The 24,162-nt window shown below is 43.2% G+C and overlaps 1 protein-coding gene across 2 annotated transcripts in view; it reads right to left on the bottom strand.

Moving 5' to 3' along the window:
- Orc2 (origin recognition complex subunit 2) overlaps positions 1-24,162 on the bottom strand; it is a 40,875-nt gene that overhangs the window by 1,174 nt on the left and 15,539 nt on the right. The window contains exons 6-17 of one of the 2 annotated variants that reach the window (XM_028885808.2): positions 23,658-23,741; positions 23,008-23,039; positions 20,515-20,575; positions 17,912-18,087; positions 16,208-16,306; positions 12,441-12,550; positions 8,261-8,393; positions 5,895-5,991; positions 5,046-5,192; positions 3,020-3,191; positions 1,319-1,380; positions 678-796 (exon numbers count right to left, since the gene is read on the bottom strand). In XM_028885808.2, the coding sequence (XP_028741641.1) occupies positions 678-796; positions 1,319-1,380; positions 3,020-3,191; positions 5,046-5,192; positions 5,895-5,991; positions 8,261-8,393; positions 12,441-12,550; positions 16,208-16,306; positions 17,912-18,087; positions 20,515-20,575; positions 23,008-23,039; positions 23,658-23,741 (1,292 nt within the window). The remainder of the gene's footprint in view (positions 1-677; positions 797-1,318; positions 1,381-3,019; positions 3,192-5,045; positions 5,193-5,894; positions 5,992-8,260; positions 8,394-12,440; positions 12,551-16,207; positions 16,307-17,911; positions 18,088-20,514; positions 20,576-23,007; positions 23,040-23,657; positions 23,742-24,162) is intronic. The other variant, XM_037210391.1, reaches the window with a different exon arrangement.

Genomic DNA, 24,162 nt, shown 5'->3' with positions numbered 1-24,162 from the left:
AACCCTGACTGTCCTAGAACTCGCTCTGTAGACCAGGCTGGCCTGGAACTCACAGAGATCCGCCTGCCTCTTCCTCTCTAGTGCTGGGATCAAAGGTGTGCCCCACCACACCAGCCTTCACTTGATTTTGAAGGTGTTCCAAGTAGCTCTCACCTAAAAATACCTTTTGGGGTTGGAAAGATGGCTCAGCAGTAAGAACACTGACTGTTCTTCCAGAGGATCTGGTTGGATTCCAGCACCCACATGGCAGCTCACAACCACCAATAACTCTAGTTCCAGTGCCCTTCTCTAGTTTCTACAGGCACCAGGCGAGCACACATGGTGCACACACAGAAAAGAATTAGAAACGTCCTGGACTCGCTCTTCTGCCCTGAACGTCAGCTTTCCAGAGCTGTTCATGAAATGTCTCCTCTCTTCTCCCAGCAGTCCATCTGCAGCGCCACAGAGCAAGAGCTCACTGTCACATCGTCCCGTAGTCCGAAGCCCCAGATTAGTCTGTGTCGTCTTGGCCTCTCAGAAGCGTCCGACACTACAGGGTACCGTTCATTCTCTCGTCCCTGGTTTCGGTGACATCATTTCTTGTTGTTTTGTTTTCCTTCCTCCCCGGCCGCTCCCCCGCCTTTGTCCTCAGTAACAACACGCACTAACCCACCCCGGTGCCACCGCAGCAGTCCCACCTTCTTGGTCCTGATGAGTTTGTGATCCCGAAATTCAGTCAGCTGGGCCCGGAGCGTGAGGTCACTGTTCACGAGGAAGGCCTCCCGACACTGCTGGTAGAAGTCTTGAAAAGAAAGTCCTGGGGAGACGAAAGACTAAGTCATTCGATGTTCTGTTTGCCTTAAAAAAAATAAATAAATAAAAAGGATAGTGTCCTGCTACGTAGCTCTGGTCAGCCTGGAACTTGTATAGCAATAGGCTGGCCTGGAACTCAGAGATCCACCTGGCTCTGCCTCCCGAGTGCTGGGATTAAAGGCCTGTGCCACTGTTACCCAGCCTGCCTCTATTTCTTAAGGGCTGAGACGAAAGGTATGGACCATCATGCCAGGCATAAGTGTGTGTGTGTACCAGATACACATCCATAGTTCCAGTAGTGCATGGAATTCTAAAAGTAAGTGGGCCTGTCTTCCAATTCCCACTAGCAACCTACTGGGCAGTGTATTTGCAAAGATGCTGGAAATTCCCTACAGGTTTGGACAGACACACCCACCACAGGGCAGTCACTTCTCTGCTGTGAGAAATGCAGGGCCACCACGGGGCTCTAGAACAGGGAGCACAGGGGGACAGAGAGTCACATTAAATGTCACAAATCATCAGATACCGATGTAGGAAGGGCTGTCCTGGTTATCCAGCTGGAACTTGATAAGGAGCCTGAAAATCCCCCTACAAAAACAAAACAAGCAAAAATTAAACAGAACCGCTCTGTAGTAGTAAATGTAAAACTATGCCAACTATGTGGCTGGCTAGGCTACACTGCCTTTTGTTCCTTCTCCAAGAAAACCACAGCCTCGTAGGAAGAAACACTTTTCCTATCTAGGAGCGTGTGCACAGGAACACATGCACACGCACGCACGCACACACGCACACGCACACACACGCACACACACTTTCTATAATCAAACCTGAGGAGGTCTGCTGACACTTGCACAGACAGTCTCAGTGCTCAGAAGACGAAGACAGGGCTGCTGGGCACAGTCCCAGACCTCTGTCCTGTGCTGGGTGTGGCGGCACAGGCCTATAGTCTCAGGACTCAGCAAGCATAGGCAAGTAAATCTCTGGGTTTGTTCCAGGGAAGTCACAACTACACAGTGAGACCTTATCTCAAGAGCAACAAAGCAAACCAAAAACCAAACAAAAAACCTCTAGCTGAGTAACCCATCTCACATTCACAAAAGAAAATACACCAAATGCCCCGAGTTTTCTCTGTATTTCAACTTAGACATTTTGGTTCAGAAACAACAAAGTTGCCTGCATGCATGTATGTGCATCATGTATGTGCTTGTTGGGTTCCTCTGGAATTGAGGTTACATACTGCTGTGAGTCACCGTATGGATCCTCGGAACTAAGTCCAAGAATGCTTTACTTAAACTCTGAGACATCTTCCCAGCCCCTAACAACTTGTTAAAAACTATTTAGCTGCATGGTCAGTTTCATAGGCTACTATTGAACTCTCTGCCTATCGTATAATCCAGTCCTGGTCACCATTTTCATTATCCTTCTGAACCCTTTACAGCAGGTAAGTAGTTTTGTTTCTGTCCCTAACTATCAACTTGACACAGCCTACAGTTGCCTGAGAAGGGGCTCCTAATCGGGGAGATCACCACACCCCATGGGCACCCAGGCCTGTCTGTGGGACACCTGTGGATAACTGATGTAGGAGGGCCAAGACTACCGTGGGCGGCACCAGCCTTAGGCCGTAAGATGCCCAAGTATGAGCGTGAGAGCAAATCAGCCAGCAACATCCGGCCACCGTTTCTGCCTTGACTTCTTCCCTGACTTCCTTCAATGGTGAACTGGGACCTGGCAGTGTAAGCCGAATAAATCCTGTTCTCCCCCAGGTTGCTTTGGATTACAATATTTACCAAACAGCAGAGTCACTGATAAACTTAGTAGTACATCCTCAGGTGTACAAAATGCTTTATTTTTGAAGAGCCAGGACTGAATTGAGGGTTTTGTACACGTGAGACAAGTGCTCCCGACCTTCACTCCTGGTCCTTGACGGTGCAGGTTATTCTTTGTAGTAGTGCCGGGAGCTGAATTCAGGGGATTTAGCATGCTGGGCAAGAGCTTGACCACTGAGCTACATTGCCAGCCCTCAATGTGGATATATGGATATACATCTTTATGTATGCATAATGTGTATATACGGATACATGTCTTAATGTATATATATATATAATGTATATGTGGACATGCATCTTTATGTGTATCTATGGATATGTCTTTATGCATATATAATGTATATATGGGTATATATGGATATATGTCTTTATATAACTGTATCTGTAGTTTTTATTCTTACCTTGCATTGGGGGTAAGGCTTCGTAAGACATGAATCAGAGAACTAAGCGGCAGAGATCCAGACTGTTTAACCAGAAGGGAGTTCTCATAGGACGTCTCTTCAGAGTAAGGATTGTATGTCGTCGTTTCATACCAAAGCCAGTTATACAGACTCTGCTTCGCATGATCCCACACTACAGGAGATGATCAAAGCAAAGGGTTACAAACTATCATGCTGTCCTCAGGTCCATGAGACTTTAAAGGAGAAGCGCCAAGAGCTGGGCACGCAGCGCGGTAGAGTGCTTGAGTAAAGTGTACAGGGTTCGCCGGGCGGTGGTGGCACACGCCTTTAATCCCAGCACTCAGGAGGCAGAGCCAGGCGGATCTGTGAGTTCGAGGCCAACCTGGACTACAGAGTGATACCCAGGACAGGCTCCAAAGCTACACAGAGAAACCCTGTCTCGAACCCCACTGCCAAAAAAAAGTAAACAATGTTCTGGGTTTACACCTTAGCACTGCATTTTAAAAAAATATAAAATATTTCATTTTTGTCATTTTTTTATATAAATCTGTAACTCACAACCTGTTTCTGCTGTCAATCAGAATCTTAATTCTTTTGTTTTGTTTTGAGACAAGGTCTCATTATGGAGCCCAGGCTGGTCTCAAACTCATAATCCTCTCGCCTCGGCCTCAAAGTGCTAGGGTGTCAAGTATGAGCTACCTTACTTGTTTAACATCTGAATCTTTATTAGTACATTAAATACAAATGAAAATACCTCGGTACCATCAATAATTCTTTTAAAACTTTAATAAGGCCGTCAGGTGTAGTAGCACACATCTTTAATCCAGAGCCAGGCAGGTCTCTGTGAGTTCGAGGTCAGCCTGGTCTACAGAGTGAGTTCCAGGACAGCCAGGGCTACATAGTTAGACTCTGCCTCCAAAATAAATAATAAATAAATAAAATAAAGTAAAACTTAATGAGGAGGCTAAAGAAACGACTCAGCAGTTAAGAATGCTTACTGCTCTTGCAGAGGACCCGGGTTCAGTTCCCAGCACCTACATGACAGTTCACAATCACCTATAATTTCAGTTCCAGGGGATCTGATGCTCCTAGGCCTCTCCAGCATACGGTGCACATAAACTCACATAAACAAAATACACATCAAGAAACAATTTTTTATTTTTATTTAATTTTTGATATTTCCAGACTGGGTTTCTCCGTGTAGTTTTGGTGCCTGTCCTGCATCTCTCTCTGTAGACCAGGCTGGCCTCGAACTCACAGTGATCCGCCTGGTTCTGCCTCCAGTGCTGGGATTAAAGGCATGCGCCACCACCACCCGGCACAAATAAATCTTAAAAACTTAATAGTTAACCTATCATTATCACAAAATCTTTGAATTTATAAAATAAACACTTCATGCTGTGGCTCATACCTTTAATCCCAATACTCAGGAGGCAGAGGCAGGTGGATTTCAGTGAGTTCAAGGTCATCCTGGTCTACAAAGTGAGTTCCAGGACAGCCAGTGCTGTAACACAGAGAAAACCTGTCTCAAAAATAAAATAGGGGGCTAGAATGATAGCTTAGTAGTTAAGAGCACTAGCTGCTCTTCCAGAGGACCTGGGTTCAATTCCCAGCACCCTCATGGCACCTCACATCTGTCTGTAACTCCAGTTCCAGGGGATCTGACACCCTCACACAGACATACATGCAGGCAAAACACCAACGAACACAAAATAATGAAATTAATAAGAAAGGAAGGAAGGAAGGAAGGAAGGAAGGAAGGAAGGAAGGAAGGAAGGAAGGAAGGAAGGAAGGAAGGAAGAAAACAGACTACAAAGAAAACAACAACATTGTAACCCCACAAAGAGCAGGGTGGAACTAGAATAACGGTCTATTTTTCCTCACGTAACTTCAGATGTAACACAATTCTTTAGTGGAGAGCTTTAGTTCCAATAAATTGAGACAACCCTTTAAGAAGCTGAAAATGTACTGAAAAACAGTAAGAAGCTTTCGTAAGCTAATCTCTCAAGGGAGAAGAGGAACTTACTGAGAGGAGCATTGAGGTGATCAATAGACGCTAAAAGGTACACGTTCTCCAAAGACGACAGCTGTCCAAGAACTTGCTGGCTGGTGTCTCCTCTCAACATCTGGCTATCCAAGTTGTGGATAAGGAGGAAGAGTTCTAAAGAGGAATCTGGAAGGAAAGGGAATTCCATTATTATTTTCAGGGAGGATTGTCAAGTCCTTACTCCATTAAAGATATTTAATACATAGGTATTAAAGGCTATTCAAAGGCAGGCTCCAGGCAAGCACTCTATACGTGAGTAACAGAACGCAGCGAAGGGCAGACCTGTTTCATACGGTAACTGAACACTATCTGCAGCTGGGAAGATGGCTCGGTTATAACCCTCAACCCTCAGCACCCATTAAAAGAAAAGAAGAGTAAACACAAATCCTGGATGGATGCAGGAGCTTGCACTTGTCATCCCTGGGCTGAAAAGCAGAGGCTGAGATAGGGGCGTCCTCAGGGCTTGCTGGTCAACCAAATCCTTAGCTCGAGGTTAGAGTGAGAGATTGAACAACCACACGCACGCACGCACCCCCCCCCCCCACACACACACAGATTAGGGAAGTCACTGAATGCCAACTCCTGCTATGGGCACTTCACATTGACAATACAAAAAGTAAAATTATTCTAAAATAAAAGGCCATACAGAGTTAAGACAGGAGTAACTCCTGTCAGGTGAAATTCATAGAACAGATTAGTACAACAGAAAAGATCGACATGACTAGAGCATCCATATTAAAATAATACTCTTTTAGTCTAAAATTCCATGAATACAGAGAAGCAGTGTGACTTCACCCTAAATGCTACAGATGGTTTCCTTTATGTTACCTTCTTTAAATTTGTTTATTATCCAGTCTCGCTGATCCAGAACACTCTGGAAAGTGCCCATATGATTGAGGACTTCTTCAGTTATAGAATTCAGGATCTACATCACAGAAGCGCAAGAGGTACCATATCAACCGCAGTTTATTCTGTCACATACCACAAATACAATTAGCAAATCAATCTTTTTTCACAAATTAAAAGTGATTTTGAGTTTCTCATAAAGTTTAAAAAACACTTAAAATTCCACTGGGTTTTCAAGTATATCTAATTCTTCTTAAAATATATATATATGGGATTTAGCTCAGTGGTAGAGTGCTTGCCTAGCAAGCGCAAGGCCCTGGGTTCGGTCCTCAGCTCCAGGAAAAAAAAAGAAAAAAGAAAAAAATATATTAAGTCTAAAAGGAAAAGGGAAGAATAACAATGTGAAAGAATAATGTAAGAGGGAAGAAAAAAAAACAGTAAGAAAAACTCGATCAAACTCTGAATGTGAGCCAGGTGTGGTGGTGGCGCACACCTTTAATCCCAGCACACTGGAGGCAGAGGCAGGCGGATCTCTGTAAATTGAAAGCTAGCCTGGTCTACATAGGGAGTTCTAGGACAGCCTGATCTACATAAAGAGACCCTGTCCCAAAATAACCAAAGGAAAAAGGGGGGGAGGACCACCTATGAATATGGCAAAAGAACGGACACCAACACTAAGAACTGAAGAGGAACACTATGCTGGTTAATATCCAATATCCAAAGCCTTGATAATTCTCATTTAAGTAAAAATGGCCTATGATAAATGTTCTGTAAAAATATTATTATTTATACTTTTATCATTTGTGTACTAAAATGATACAAAACTATAATCAAATTACAGATTCTATAAGCCTACTCTTAGCTGTTCCGCTATTTACTTAGTGTAGTAAATGAAGGCAACATTTCCTTCAAGTTTTAGACAGTTTTATGCTAACTTGACACATACTAAAGTCATCTGAGATGAGTGAGCCTCAATTAAGAAAAGGCTTCCTTAAGATCCATCTGTATGAAAGCCTGGAGGGCATTTTGCTAATTAGTGATTGATGGAGCCATCCCTGGGCTGGTGGTCCTGGGTTCTGTAAGAAAGCAGGCCGAGCAAGCCATGAGGAACAAGCCAGTAGGCAACTCCCTCTGTGGCCTCTGCATCAGCTCCTGCCTCCAGGATCCTGCCCTGCTTGAGTTCCTGTCCTGACTCCCTTCAATGATTAACAGTGATGTGGAAGTGTAAGCCAAACAAACTCCTCCTCCATTTGCTTTGATCATGGTGTTTCATCGCAGCAACAGCAACCCTAAGCAGGTCAGCGAGTATGTGTGTATGTGAACATTTCTGCGTGGGTCCATGGAGGCCACGGACAAACTTGGGTGTTGTTCTTCAGGTGCTGTCTACACGTCTATTAATTATTCCTAAAAGGATTTTTTTTTTTTTTTTTTTTTGGCTTTTCGAGACAGGGTTTCTCTGTGTAGCTTTGCGCCTTTCCTGGAACTCACTTGGTAGCCCAGGCTGGCCTCGAACTAAAAGATTTATTTATTTATTATGTATACAGTGTTCTGTCTGCATGTATGCCTGCTGGCCAGAAGAGGGTGCCAGATCTCATTACAGATGGTATGAACCACCACGTGGTTGCTAGGAATTGAACTCAGGACCTTTGGAAGAGCAGACAGTGCCCTTAACCACTGAGCCATATCTCCAGCCCCCTAAAAGGATTTTTTCCATTATTATGTGTTATGAGTGCTTTGCCTACATGTATGTATGTGCACCCACGTGCATGCAGTGCCCTAGGAGGCCAGAAGGGGGTTATCAGATTCCCCTGGGATAGAGACAGTTGTGAGCTGCCATGTGGGTGCTAAAAATAAAACCTGGGTCCTGTGCAAGAGCAGCCAGCGTTCTTAACCTCTAAGCCAACTCTCCAGCCCTATTCATTTATTTTGCGACAGGGTTTCTCATTGGCTGGAACTCATCTAGTAGGTTAGGCTGGTTGGCCAGTAAGCCTTGGGGATCAGGGGCCACCCTACCCCAGTCTCTCCAGCACTGGTATTACAAACACAGGCCACCATGCCTAGCTCTTAAAAAGAAAGGGTTTGGGAGAAGGAACTCAGATCGTCTTTACAGAATGAGCCATTTCCTCAGCCCCATGTCAGTTTCACATAATAAATTAAAGATAGAAATTTAAAGCCAGACTTCTCTGAATGCAGACATATGATCTTAGCACTATACCGCCTAACTGGTATACAGCCCCAAACAGAACACTTCCTATTCAGTGTTCAGAAGCAGACATTGCATCTTTACTGTGGGGCCATGACTTGGCAAAGGACATAATGTCATTTCATTTAATAGTTTTGAATCTTACTGATTTCACACTGATCCCAGGAAAGAAGCCGTTGATGACAACATGAATGGACTCTTGAAGCATGGTGGTTCGAAATTTTTCTAGTAAATCTCTCTTGGACCCCAAACCATAAAGCACAATGTTGAACCCAAGGCTGTAAGGAAAGATAACATCCATAAAATGAAAGGTTAAGACTTCTGACCACCAGCTTCCTTATCAATCAGCTTAAGCTTATAAGGATTGCAGAGAGAAAAGCAGAAAAGAATAAAGGATAAAAAGAAAAGCCAGCCATGGGGTGTGTATTATAACCCCAGCACTTCGGAGACAGAGCCAAGAGAACTGCTGTTATCTCAGAGCCAGCCTGGTTTACAAAGCAAGTTCTGGGCTAGCCAGGCCTACACAGTGAGACTCTGCCTCATAAATATAAAGATAAACAAATGAATAAAATTAAAAGGCATCTACACAGTTAAGTTGTTGGTCCCCTAGAATGCCGACTATATGAGAGCTCACAGCTCCAACTTGTTCTGCAGCTTTCTCTGCACACCTGAAGGGAAGAGTGACTATTGCCATCCTGGAACATTTCAAACAGGCTAAAGGAAAGTGGGAGTTAACAGATTAAACTTCGACAGTGAATCGTACTACAACAATGAACATCTGGAAGTAACAGCGTTAGCCAGAAGGTCTTCCAGTAGGAAAGTAGCGTATCATTCTAGAAGGACTACAATACTGGGGAGAAAGCAGGGAAGAGGAACCAAACTGTAAAGGATGAACCGACGTGCAGAAAACTGTCCGCATGTCAGAAGAAAAGTAGAGACCGATGAATGCCAAAGACGAAAGGAAAACGCAGTTTCCTGCTCTAGGCAGCAAGACGACCGACATGTCCAATGCTGGAAAGGAGGCAGGTGGAGAGACTGGTTCATGTATGTTCAGTTATTACTATGGCATCCAAGGGGGAGGTTCAACATCCATCCCAATAGTTCCGCCTACTGCTGCTGCTGAGTAACGTCAGGGTGGACGTAACAGTGCTAAGGGCCATTCACTTAACAAGAGCAACAGAAAGAAGCTGAGAGAGGATGATGGGACCAACCCCAAATCCGTGAGTATCCACAGAAGCCCATCCAACAAACCATCATTTACATAAGGCCCTGGACATGCATGACAGCCAGGACAGAGGAGGAAAGACACTCCCTGGGAGACACTGCAAGGCCAGAGTGGCAGAAACCTCCAAGGAAATTCAGAGCTGGTTTTGCCACTCAGGTAGGGACAACAGGTCTAGACTGGGAAGCAAAGCCAAGCTTGAGCTGACATACTGGAAAAAGAAGAACTGCTGGGCTGGAGGATGGGATCAAAAAGCAAAGAGCTGCTGTACAGATCTACAATGCACACACCTACAGCTACCAAGAAGAACTGAGGTCTTTAGGGAAAAGAAGAACCCAGCATCGACGGGAGGTAAGAGTGGAAACTTCTGTTCTCACAGCTGCACCCGATGGCCTGGTTTCTGACTGCTTTTTGTCCATGTCCCCCTCTCCAATGACATTACCCTCCATGCTCTCCTCCCCTCCCTCCCCCTGGACTGGACCCAATGCCTCACAAATGCAGGCACACACTCTTCCTCTGAGACACAGCCCAGTCTCTGCTGTTTGCAGTCTGAAATGGCCTCGTGAAGTTGCTCAGAACTGTCCTCTCGTTATCTCAGTGACTCTGCTGTGTGTTAGCCCGTGGGTATGTTTTCATCAGTGTACAGTTTAGAAACCTATAGCTACAGCTATTTATTTCTGCATTTGTGACTGTGGCCTAAGCCGGCCTTGAATTTACTGTGGTAGCTCAGGGTGACCTGGAAATCTATCTTGATCCTCCCGCCTCTATACATCAACTGAAAGGGATTATGGGTGTGTGCCATCACACCAGGCTAAGAGCCTCCTGATACAAGTATAAAAGTTTTAAAAATTAATAAGATCTGATTTAATTACTCGTCTAGACATTTTTCTTTCATATATATATATATATATATATATATATATATATATATATATATATTTTGGTGGGGGGTTTCAAGACAGGGTTTCTTAGTCTATCCCTGGCTGTCCTGGAACTTGATGCATAGACCAGGCTGGCCCCAAATTCAAGAGATCCATCTGACTCTGCCTCCCAAGTGCTGGGATTAAAAGCATTTGCTACCACCACCTAGGGTCTTCTAGACATCTTAATGGAAAGTAAAATTGTAACTGAAGCATATTAAAAATAAAATTAAAATAATATTTTAAGAAATAATTTTAAAAGGTAAATACATAACAAATGTCATCACGCTCTGAAAGTACACATACACAGAAATACATTAAAATAAAATATATTTGCCGGGCAGTGGCGGCGCTCGCCTTTAATCCCAGCACTCAGGAGGCAGAGGCAGGTGGATCTCTGTGAGTTCGAGGCCAGCCTGGAATACTGAGCATGCTCCCAGACAGGCTCCAAAGCTACACAAAGAAACCCTGTCTCAAAAAAATCAAAACAAAACAAAAACAAAAAATAAAGTAAAATCTATTTCTTTTTGAAACAGGGACTTACTCTGTGGTGGTCTGAGTAAGAACAGCCCTCATAGGCTCATGTATTTAAATGTTTGGTCATAGAGAGTGGCACTATTTGAAAGGGTTAGGAAGTGTGGCCTTGTTGGAGGAAGTGTGACATTGGTGGTGGACTTTGAAGTTTCAAGGGTCCAAGCCAAGTCCAATGTCTTTCTCTTCCTGACGTCTACAGACCCTGGTGTAGAACTCTTAGCTTCTCCATGTCTGCCTGCAGGCCACCATGGCCCCACCACAATGGTAATGGACTCAATCTCTGAGACTGGAAACAGTCCTAATTAAACACTTTCCTATATAAGAGTTTCCTTTGGGGGTTGGGGATTTAGCTCAGTGGTAGAGTGCTTGCCTAGCAAGCGCAAGGCCCTGGGTTCGGTCCTCAGCTCCAGAAAACAAACAAACAAACAAACAAACAGCAAGAATTCAAATCTCTGATCTATATTTAAAATTAAAGGAAAATAAAAACTGATTTAAAAAAGTTTACTTGGAGCCAGGCAATGGTGGCGCATGACTATAATCCCAGTACTCAGGAGGCAGAGGCAGACGGATCTCTGTGAGTTTGAAGCCAGCTTGGTCTACAGAGCAAGTTCCAGGAAAGGTGCAAAGCTACACAGAGAAAGACTGCTTTGAAAAAACAAAAACAAAACCCAGAGTTGCCTTGGTCATGATGCCTCTTCACTACAATAGAACACTGAGACACGTGTAATCTAGGCTGGCTTTAATTTGTTAGGTCGCCAGGGATGACCTTCAAGTCCTGGTCCTTTTGCTTCCAACTTCCAAGTACTCAGATTTAAATCTAAAATCTAAGTGACACATTTTTTTTTTTTTTTTTTTAATGTGCCTGGGTGTTTTGCCTGAATGTACGTGTGTGTGAGGGTGCTGGGTCCCCTGGAGCTGGAGTTACAGACAGTGGTGAGCTGCCTGACATGTTGGTGCTGGGAACCTTAGCTACCACCTCTGGAAGAGCAGCCAGTGCTCTTAACCACTGAGCCATCTCTCCAGCCCCACGCATATTAATCTTGACAACATCAACAGGGTTTCTCTGTGCAGTCCTGGCTGTCTTGAAACTCATTCTGTAGACCAGGCTGGCCTTGAACTTAAGAGATTCACCCGTCTCTGCCTCACGAATGCTGGGAGCAAAGGTGTGCACCACCACTCCAGACTCACAATTTTGTAAAAGACTACAGAATTTCACAGGCTTGGAGAGATAGCTTAGCAGTTCAGAGCAGTGAAACCTTGTCTCAAAACACAAAACAAAACAAAAACAAACAAACAAAAAACCAAACAGAAAAGGAAATGGAATATGCTTTGGGGGTAGTACTAGGAATAAAACCTAAGGCCTCACATATACTAATGTGAATGTTCTACCACTGAGCTATAGCCCCAACCTGAAAATCAAATATAGCAAATATATTTTTTGAGACAGGGTCTCTCTATGTAGTCCTGGCTGTCCTAGAACTCACTATGATGACCAGGCTGGCCTCGAATTCACAGAGATCACCTGCTTCTTCCTCCCAAGTGTTGGTTGGGATTAAAGGTAAGTATCACCACACCTGCTGCAAATTATGTTTCAACACAGACTACATATTATTCTTCATTGTACAAGAGTGTACAATGATAATACTCACCGTAGCTGTAGCATCCATTTACGAAACAACTTTTCATGCTGTTGATTTAACTGTGCAATTTCAGCAGAAAAGGCAGGCGAGAATTTGCTTAATAAGTTTCGTAGAGTTTTCTTTAAAAAAAGAGAAAAGAAATTATTACTGGAGATACTGACTTAAATCAGGTATGGAAATAAGTAAACCAATTGAATATAAAAAATTCTTCAGCCGGGCGTGGTGGCGCACGCCTTTAATCCCAGTACTTGGGAGGCAGAGGCAGGCGGATCTTTGTGAGTTCGAGGCCAGCCTGGGCTACCAAGTAAGCTCCAGGAAAGGCGCAAAGCTACACAGAGAAACCCTGTCTCGAAAAAACAAAACAAAACAAAACAAAAAAAAAAAAAAAAAAAAAATCTTCAAACATAACTTAAATACTTGTTTAATTAAGAGCTGTTTTTAAAGACTTGATTATTTTTAGCCAGGCATCGGTGGTGCATGCCTTTAATCTCAGCACTAGGGAGGCAAACAGCGAGATCCAGGACAGCCACCAAAACTACACAGAGAAACCCTGTCTCAAAAAAAAAATTGATAATTTTTATGTGTGTGAGTGTTTTTGTACATAATTGGTGCTTGGGGAGGTCTGAAGAGGGCATCAGATCCCCTGGAATTGGAGTTTTAAATGTTTGTGAGCCACCCCGTAGATGCTGGGAGTGAATGGGAGCTGAATCTGAGTCCTCCGCAAGAGGAAGTACTCTCAATGACTGAACCATGACTCCAACCCCTCTTACAGTTCTTTTTTATGTCAAGTATATAATAACAATATAAAATTTTGCTAAGTTTGCCTAGAACCATTTAAATGATTACAACAAACTCCAAATATAAAGTTTTAATTTCCAAAAATATAGTTACTGTAAGATAATCTGTTTCCCAACTTTCACAACAAATTCAGACAGACAAAAACCAAATCAAAGATAACTAAAAACCAGTAACACCTCCCAAACCTATGGGTTCAGGGCTGCTGCAGACTGCTTGTTTAGGAAGCATGAGACATTAAAAAAAAAAAAAAAAAAAAAAAAAAAAAAAAAAAAAAAAAAAAAAAAAAACCAAACATGTAGATTTGAAAGGTTATAAAAAGTGAGGTAACAATTCAATATAAATTTTTGGAAAACACACAAGCTTATTTTTAATAAACCAGTAGAATGAGGCACAAGTATGATTGCCAGCTTTGGTTTTTTTTTTTTTCTTCTTTTTTTCAAGATAATGTTTTTCTGTATGACCCTGGCTGTCCTGGAACTCACAGAGATCCCCCTGCCTCTGCCTACCGAGTGCTATGATTAAAGGCGTGCGTTATCCCAGTTTTAACCCTAGCCTTAGAGGGTGTCTGCCTTCCTACTTCTTACATCTCTGTCATCATCATAAGAACATGCCTCAGCTACCTGACTAGTCCACCAGGCAGGACAGACACGGGCGTTTCCTAGCTCTGCTGACCTTCAGCTAACCCACAGACAGGAGGAAGAAACGGCATGCTGTGCCTGGAACTCTTCTCTCATTAACAGGCACTTCTTACATTCTCGTAGATTACCCGCTCAAAGGTTTCCCTTTGACCTTCGAGCCACTTACTCTTTCTCATGTTGCTTATATAAAAACAGATGGCAAATATTAATTATTATTTCTTTCTTGGAAAGTTTGTTCTATTTATTGCGTGTATGTGCTCTTGTGTGTATATGAATGGTGGTATGCTTCCATGTGGACTCCAGAAGTGGTATCTTCCTCAGTCACTCTCAGCCTGTGTATGTTCATGTCCCATCTGTGCTTGCCGTGCCTAGAGGCCAGAATAGGACACCAGATCCCCTTGATCTAGAGACACAGGGAGTTGTGAGCAGCTAATATGGGTCCTCGGCAAGAGTGGTGCTTCCAACTGCTGAGCCAACTCTCCAGTCCCTGTCCTTAGTTTTTGATAGAGATTCTTCTATTTTTTTAAATTTACTTTATTATTTCCAATGTGCATATGGTTATGTATGTATGAATGCAAATACATACATGGATACTATGGCACATCTGTGCAAGTGAGCCAATAACATTCTCTTCTTGGGTTAACCCCACTGTCCTGTGTAGACATTTGCTTTTGAAAGACCCCCGCTCCATTATGAGGACATGGGGCGTTGGGCCGATGAAATCCCCCCCCCCCCCGCCCCGTCCCGTCCCAATAACTTAGCCTAAGAAACTCCATTCTGAAGGAATCAGAAAAACAGGAGTTCACAGCTGTGGCTAGCCATCCGGCCTTGAGAGAGAGATAACTAAGGCCAGCCATCCGGCCTTGGGAGAAAAACAGTTGAGTCAAATCAGGATATTTTATGGCTGGCCCCCTGGCCTTGAGGAATAAGCAGCTGGGCTGGAAAAACACCCACTATACCCTGGGCAAGGCCAAGTCAGCCACACACATACGACCCCAAGTTCACCCTGGCCTTCTTTGAAACAACCAATAGGGACCCTGTAACTATGCTTCTCGCTTCTGTAACCGCGCCTCTGCCCCTGGGATCCCATAAAAAGTCCCCCTTGCCCTAGGAAGGTGCGCAAGTCCTCCGAGAGACTTGGCCCCGGGTACCTGTGTATCTAATAAACCCTCTTGCTGTTTGCATCTGATCTGTGGTTTCGGTGTGTTCCTTGGGTTTGGGGTCTCTCCTGAAGGAAGATCTCCCCTGGGGGGTCTTTCACTTTCTCTTTAATTATAGCGAAGGTATATCCAAGTAAGCCGCCCATGGAGGCTAGAAGAGGGTACTGGGTACCCTGGAGCTACAATGACAGGTAGTTGTGAGTCACGTGAGTGCTGGGAACTGAACTTGGCCCTCTGTAAGAACAGTACATACACTGAACTCCTGAGCCATCTTTCCAGCCCTTAAGCCCTACTGAAAGACTCTGTCACTCAATGGTTACGTCCCGTGTTCAAGGAGGCTACTGGTCCAAATCCCAACAAGGGCAGATGGACTGGGGTTTTTGTAACATGAGCTAATGGAGCACAGTGCAAGGTCACGTGCTACCTTAGTGCACTCTGCACCTCCTCCAAAACAGCCAGGGAGACATCCTGCATGTATGTGCTCATGTGTGTGTATATGAATGTACACTCTGCAAAGGGGAGACAGTGACGACAGCCAGGGAGACATCCTCCACACTCTGCAGAGGGGAGACAGTGACAGCCAGGGAGACATCCTCCACCCTCTGCAAAGGGAGACATTGACGACAGCCAGGGAGACAGTGACAGCCAGGGAGACATCCTCCACACTCTGCAGAGGGGAGACAGTGACAGCCAGGGAGACATCCTCCACACTCTGCAGAGGGGAGACAGTGACAGCCAGGGAGACATCCTCCACACTCTGCAGAGGGGAGACAGTGACAGCCAGGGAGACATCCTCCTCACTCTGCAGAGGGGAGACAGTGACGACAGCCAGGCTGCAGACTGTCTGCAGACCAATGTAAAGGTCAATGAAGGGCATGGGATTGAGTGAGGAACTGACAGGAGCTTATGGCTGTCAAACCTATGACCTCACCTCACCAAGTTATTCTAAATTCTGAGAAAGAAGGCATAGAAGGAAAAAAAGTAAAATTATGTCAAATAGATGTCTAGTCAGTCAACTGTTTACAGTTTAGGCAACAAATATTTAATGACCCCAACATTAACTTCTGCTTTATTTTACCAGGGAAATAATTCTGCTCCTGCTCACGTCTTTTCCCAATGCACCGCTCATGTATTTCCAGGTAACAATAAACAAAATGCTGACAATACCCTCCCAGCCTACCTGGTCCAGTTTAGCCCTCCTCAGCTTCTGCAGGGTTCTGTCAGATGTTAGAACTTTTGAACTACTATGGGCTTCAAAATATTCTTCTACCAAGTCACTCTGAAATGGACAAAGTAATGTCAGGTTTAAGTAATTTCAGACATTTATACTGCATAAAATCTAGATAGCAATTAGTTAAAATTGGGCCCAAGAAGTCCTCCTGCCTCAGTTTCCCAAACAGCTGGGAAGTACAGGTGTATGTCAACATGACTAACTAAAAATACCACATCTGACAGTATTTTTTTTTATTGTGTCTTTTTTTTAAAAAGATTTATTTATTTATTATGTATACAGCATGTATGCCTGCAGGCCAGAAGAGGGCATCAGATCTCGTTACAGATGGTTGTGAGCCACCATGTGGTTGCTGGGAATTGAACTCAGGACCTCTGGAAGAGCAGTCAGTGCTCTTAACCTCTGAGCCATGTCTCCAGCCCCTGACAGTATTTTTTTAAAAATAGTATACAGGTCAAAGATATTTAATCCCACCATCAGAGTAACTCTGATGAAAATATAATTTACAGATCAGACTAATTGGCAGGGTGTGGTGGTGCATGCCTGTAATCCCAGCACCAGGGAGGCAGAGGCAGGTGGATCTCTGAATTCAAAGTCAGCCCCATCTACATACAGGACCGGCAGAGCTATATAATAGAGACCCTATGTATGTTACATTACTGATCATGAGTAAGCACCAAGAACTGAAAAGAAAGTCCAAAGACAGAATCAGGTGTGTGTGGGAATTCAAGTGTAAAGCTAAGAACAAACAAACAAAAAGAATTATTCTGTTTCAACAAAATTATTCCTAAATTACAATATATAATTTGACTTTTATGTTCAAAAGGAGATTATTACTAATCAAGACCTCTGCTTCTCCTCAGATAATCTTAGTTGTTCCTCTAGTTATTTAGTGCTGATGAAGTATCATGGGGGAAAAAAAAGAACCAACATCAAGGTTAAAACGAAAGACTTGTCACTTATTTCAGTAAAATGGATCAATACCTATTTTTCTGATTGGAGGCAGGATTATCTCTGGGTTGGCAGAGAAGTGGATGACTACTGAAACAGTATGGTTCCTAAACTGTCCTGAATCTTCACAGACAACAGCAGGACAATGAGCCCACTGTGGAAACAGCAGGAAGCGGGAAGTAGCGGAGCATGGATCTGGAGATGAGGCAGGACTGCTCTGCACTCAGGGCCAGCCTGTGCTCATACCACTCTTGCAAATGGAGCAGCGGTCAGGTCCCTATCACCAACCATCACTACCACAAAAACAAAAAAATGAAAAGGAAGTACTGAGAAGTTCCTCAGCAGAGTCCAATCACTACTTAAGTCCATTTTCACGCAACTGAATTGGGATGTTACTATTAGTGCATCTCTGTAGGGTTGATCATGAATAACAATTCAGGTTGTAAAGCTGAGAAAACAAGGGCTCTCTCTGCTGAGCCGGTCCGCTCAGGCAGCCCACCGGAAGACATCACAGACAGGTCTCCTAAGGCCCGGGGCTCAGGCAGCCCACCGGAAGACATCGCAGACAGTTCTCCTAAGGCCCACGGCTCAGGCAGCCCACCGGAAGACATCGCAGACAGTTCTCCTAAGGCCCACGGCTCAGGCAACCCACCGGAAGACATCGCAGACAGTTCCCCTAAGGCCCACGGCTCCCTCACTCACTGTTTTGTCTCTTTTCGTTTTCTTAGCTGGGGTCCCTTTGGAAACAGGCGCTGCAAGTCCTCTACTCTGCACCCGACTCTTCCGAGAGAGCCCAAGCTCGTTGGTGTCCTCCTCCTCCTCATCCTCTGAGTCGGAAGCAGAATATTCACTATCACTGTCGCAATGAGACGCTGGCACTGGAGAAGAAGACAAGCAATCGGAAACTTGATGGATCGAAGAAAAGCTATTTGAGGAGAATCAAGAATTCGGGCTTGGAAGTAAGATTTTTTTTTTCTTAATTTATTTATTTTTATTTTATGTGCATTGGTGCTTTGCCATAGGTGTCCAGTCCCCTGGAACTGGACAGTTGTGAGCTGCTGTGTGGGTGCTGGGAATTGAACCCAGGTCCTCTGGAAGAGCAGTCAGAGCTCTTAGCCACTGAGACATCCCTCTGGCCCCGAAAATAAGATATTTTAAATTACAGTTTTGTCATTACTTGCTCATGACTTCACAGCTAATTATATAGATTCTCTAAGCACTGCTTTCTCCATTTATCAGATGAGGGGAAACATGCCTAACTAACCTACCGCAAAATTATATTGGAAGGAACTATTTGTGTGCATGTAATGAATACTCCTGTGTGTATGCGTGGGGGTGGTTAAGTATTGGTGTAGGTGCCCGTCTATGCATGTATCATGGAGGCCTGCAATTGATCTAAGAGTCTTGATTACTCCCTCACCTTATATACTGGGCAGGCTCTCCTGCTAAGCCCAGGGCTTGCAGCTTGCTCAGGGGATTCTGTCTTAGCTACCCATGCTGGAATAACAGATGGGTTCCCCGTCCACCTGTTTCTCTATGGGTTCTGGGGATTAGAACTCTCATTCTCATGCTTATAAAGCAAGTACTTTATCTGGTGAACCATCTCTCCAGCACCTGAAATACATCTAAAGCAACTAATAATGTCAGTTAAATACATCTAAAGCAACTAATAATGTCAGTTATACTCAATATTTTCTCTTGCTAACAGAACTCCATTTCCTGGACAGTGTGGTCATGTGCCCCACTATATAGTAAGAAGCTGTGATCACCATCGTTCCCCTCTGCCAAAAACTTGCTTTCCTTCCCAGCCTTGCACCTCCGTTGGCTGTGTACCACTTGGACACAGACTGGGGAAGTTGACTGAGGCTTCTAAGAAGGACTCCCTCATACAGGGAGAAAGAACACCTCCCACTTACACCACGGAGACTATTCTGAACATGAACCGTCAAGCTGAAGATGAAAAAACGCTGTGGCAAAGTGGAGACTGAAAGAAGCAAGGCCATTAACTAATGAAACTGCTGAGCTGCTGTATCAACCATGGAACTTGTAACTGTAGATACTATATGCTGTGAGGTCTTCAATTATTAGTGTAGAAATGTTTATCACACACACTGCTCCACCCCACAGCTGATTCACAAATTCTACCCTTTTACAAACCACTATCACTCCTACCACCCTCCCAGAAACAAGAGCTCACTTTATACTTCCCAAGGAAAGATATTCACTAGCTTTACATTCCACAGTAAATTTAGAATTATGTTTAGGGGCTGCAGAGATGACTCAGTAGTTAAGAGCACATACTGCTCTTCTGGAGGATCTGAGTTCGATTCCCAGCACCCACATCAGGTGGCTTACAACTGTCTGTTGTTACAACTCCTTACATTTCTGAACTCTGTAGGCACTTGCATTCAAATGCATATATATACCTCACAGACAGAAACATAATTAAATCTTAAAAAAAAGATGTTTAATTCCCTAGATGTTGGTGAAATAACTTTAACCAAATCAGTTGTTTACTGTGAATGACAGAGGACTCCCTAAGATTGTGTAGAGTTGGTATATAACACAGATGCATGTTAAAGAGGGGAAAAAAACCATGTCACTTTGTAGGTGTAGACACAGTCTTACAGTCTAGCAACATGAGTATCCTTTCTTATGAAAAGCAGTAGGAAGGACAGTAGGAAATGTTATAATAACAGGTGGCCACTAACCCTGATTACGCTTGGACCAAAGTAAAATACCACTCTGAGTATATCTGATGTCCCTTATTTCCACTAGTCCTCAAAACCATTCTAAGGCCGGTACCGACATTACACCTAGTATATAAATGAAGTTGAAGACAAAGAGAAGAACCAGTAAGTGGTCATCCAAAGACTGAGAGACCAAGCAGTTGATGTAGAGAACTTGTATACTTTACCACCATTGACTCTGATGTAGTTAATTTTTATAAAAAACTTCATGTTGTTAGGCGTGCCTGTAATCTCAACATTTTGAGATTACAGGTAGAGGTTGGATGATGAGGAGTTCAAGGCCAGCCAAGTCTATATAGTGAGTATGAAGCTAGCCTGGGCTACATGAGATCTTGTCTCAAAAACCAAACAAACAGGGGGCTGGAGAGATGGCTCAGAGGTTAAGAGCACCGACTGCTCTTCCAGAGGTCCTGAGTTCAATTCCCAGCAACCACATGGTGGCTCACAACCATCTGTAATGAGATCTGGCGCCCTCTTCTGTATACATAATAAATAAATAAATCTTTAAAAAAAAAAACCAAACAAACAAAACTTCACATAAAAAGAAATACATACCAATTATTCTTTTTCTTAGACTACGAGGTGGTGTTGACAGAAATTCAGTTTTGTTATTGCTCTGTTTAAAAATTAAAAAGCACAGTAAGTAATATTATAATATAATCAATCCCAGAAGTAAAAACTAAAGAAGAAAAATACGCTGCACTAGGTGAGTCAGTAGTTCCTAGCACTATGAGACGATAACCAATGAATCTGCTGAAATAAAAAAAAACACACAAGTTCTGTCTTAGATAGGAATTCACCCTGAGTGCTAGCGGGAACATGGCGCCCAACACAGGACACTCCAAAGTTTCTGGTAATACCAGGTGCTCCTTTCCTTCTACTATACTTGTAAAAACGTATGTATTTATTTTATGTGTATGTGTGCCTGGGTGTGTATGTATGTGTACCATACATGTATGTATGTGCAGGAGACTGAAGAAGTCAGGAGTCATCAGACAGATACCCCGGGAACTGGAGTTACGAGCAATTGTTATCCACCTTGCGGGTGCTGGGAACCAAACTTGGGTCTTTAGGAAGAGCAGTTAAGTGCTTTTAAGCCTTATTTCATTTTTTTTAAAGTGCAGGTACATCCTACTAAAGTTATTTTAAGACTGAGAATTGAAATAATCTACATCTATATGGCTAAATTATCAAGTCTGAGAACTTTTAACACCCATTTCAATCAAAATAAGTTTGAAAAATTCTAACACACCCCTCAAAACACTGTTATAGGCAATTGCTACAAATCAGTTTTCCTAGTCTGCTGACATAAACCATTCTTTTTTTTGGGGGGGGGGGTTTTCGAGACAGGGTTTCTCTGTGTAGCTTTGCGCCTTTCCTGGAACTCACTTGGTAGCCCAGGCTGGCCTCGAACTCACAGAGATCCGCCTGGCTCTGCCTCCTGAGTGCTGGGATTAAAGGCATGTGCCACCACCGCCCGGCATAAACCATTCTTTCATAAGACAAAAGATTACTCCTAAGACAAACAGTTTGTTCACCCCCTCTCCTCAGTTAACAGAAATTCCAGAGGACTTTCATCCTATTAGAGAGAGAGAGAGAGAGAGAGAGAGAGAGAGAGAGAGAGATGCCTACTGAGCACAAATTTGAGACACTTCCTGTTTTGTAAAACAGAATTGACAAATATAGGGCACACCCACAGGGACACAGACAAGTGAGACAGGGTCTATAGTCCTTTCTGCGACAGGTGCGGTCATTTACAAGTTTCAGTCCAAACAAAATACCAGCCAACAGTTTAAAGTCAGGCATGACAATAACTATATTCTATTGTCCAGGTGTGCGGTAATAAATATTTACATTTTAGAAGTTTCTTTTTCCTCTTTAAAAAGATGCAGCACGCTTGTGTCCATAGAACACGGAAAAACTCATGTCGCAAGGTCACCCGGTAGTATAGAACAGCCTTCTGAATTCAGGATTGCCATCCTCTGAGACACTACCCCGAACTCCTGCAGGGTGATGTTCAAGTGTGCTCCTCAGAACACTGTATCTATTGTGTCTACTAAGAAGCAGTGCTCTCTAAAGTCTGCAGCTGAGGAGACATAGTCAGAATGCTATAATGTATCTTTAATCTTGCTTGGATCATAGTAAAAAGTTTTTGTTTTTTTTTTCCTTCTTTTTTCCAGACAATGTTTTTCTGTGTAGTCCTGGCTCTCCTAGAACTCACTTGGTAGCCCAGGCTGGCCTCGAACTCACAGAGATCCGCCTGCCTCTAACCCTTGAGTGCTGGGACTAAAGGCGTGCGCCACCAGCACCCGGCTTTGTATTCACTTCTTACTGAATGCGTTCTTTTACCTAAGCCCAGGCATGTCTAATTCTATAGTCATTACAGACTGGATACACGTGCCACTGAGGCTTACCCACACCGAGGTACCATCACTTGACAAGGCATAGTGAAAAACACAAAATGTCAAGCAGTGGTGGCAGAGGCAGGTGAATCCCTGAGTTTGAAGCCAGCCTGATCTACAGGGTGAGTTCCAGGACATGCAGAGCTACACAGAGAAACTCTGTCTTGAAAAAACAAAAACAAAAAAAAAAAAAAAAAAAAAAAAAAAGAAAGAAAGAAAAAAAATCACTAAAGCACAAAGGAGACAAAAACTGTGGAATCCTTGCAGCTATCCTGGAGTGATTAAGCCAACAGAGATTTCAAATATACATTATAAAAGTATAAAATAATGGACTTAATGGACCAATTCTCCAAGAAATAAGAGCACATTATATATAAACACAAAACACAACTCATAAAATTCTTAGACCAGTTCTCCTAAGTTAAAATACCCAGGATAGCTGTGTCACAGCAGCTACGGACAAGGAAACCTGGGCTAACTTTGCAGTTTTATTCCAAGTGAGATGAACTCAGTGAGTCAGATTCTTCCTAGTCTGGTATATAACCGATAAATGCCCCTCAACTACAATGCTCATTGAAACTAAGCGAGGAAAAGCTACTGTTTCATCACGTCTTGCTTGGTGTTCCCTGTTTTATCAACTGCTTACCTCCAGCTGAACTTTCTCGGAAGTAGACTGCCCTAAATGAAACAAAAGTCACATTTAGTACAAATCTCTCTTTTTAGATCATGGCCTAGTTTTGTTGAAAGCAAAGTTGTATTTGTATACAAAGGCCGCCGTATTTTACTGAGTTCTCATTTAACCGCAGGCTGATGATCACTAGGAATTCTATGACATTCCCACCAGTGACAACATTTTGTAGCATTCTTGACTTAAGAAAACAAACAAAAACCTGAGCCTGTTTCATTTTGATTAGAAAGTGTACTGCTTACCTCGGGGGAATGGGTCATTCAAAAGTAACAAGCCACTCACCTTCCAAACTCTAAAAGCCTTATTGCATAGAATGTGCCAAAGCCACATCTTCCATGAGACATTGGCTAACTCAGACCAATGACTATTTTTAGGTGCCCCTGTTGATTATCACCATGTCAGATGCACAGAGGACTTTTTGCATCTGATATTGATGCTGATAAATATAGACACATTAAAGTAGATGGGATGTTTAAAATTACATTCTGTTGAATGAATTTTCAGAGTAAAAAAATATGAAGATTCACTAAGATTAAAAAAAAAAAAGCAACACAGACCATATTGATGCAACTACAAAAGTTCTTCAAAGAAATGTGATGGTGTCTTACCCTTGCTTTTCTGAGCGTTTTTCATAATTTCAGGAACATTCTTTGAGTCAACAATTTTTCTTGGCTTTTTTGCTATTTCTAGAGCTGTAATCAAGGGGGAAATCACCATTGTTGAACATCACATACAGAGGGAAGTAGCTTTCACACACATGAGCTCTTTAAAACAAAACCTTGCATATTACTTTCATCAGAAGGACAAATAAGTCTACCCATATTAAGAGTACTAGTAGCTGGGTGGTGGTAGTACATGCCTTAGTCCCAGCACTCAGAAAGCAGAGGCAGGCAGACGGATCTCTGTGATTTCAAGGCCAGCCTGGTCTATAGAGTGAGTTCCAAGTCAGCCAGGGCTACACAGAGAAACCCTGTCTCAAAAAAATAAATAAAATAAAACCCAACCCAAACCAAACAAACAAAACAAAAATGAAAGAAAAAAAAGCACTGCTTTTTTTTGTTATTTTGTTATTTTGTTTTTCGAGACAGGGTTTCTCTGTGTTGTTTTGGTGCC

This window comes from Peromyscus leucopus, chromosome 13 (genome assembly GCF_004664715.2).
Source record: "Peromyscus leucopus breed LL Stock chromosome 13, UCI_PerLeu_2.1, whole genome shotgun sequence".
NCBI classification, from domain to species: domain Eukaryota; kingdom Metazoa; phylum Chordata; class Mammalia; order Rodentia; family Cricetidae; genus Peromyscus; species Peromyscus leucopus.
This window is presented reverse-complemented; position numbering and strand designations above follow the sequence as displayed.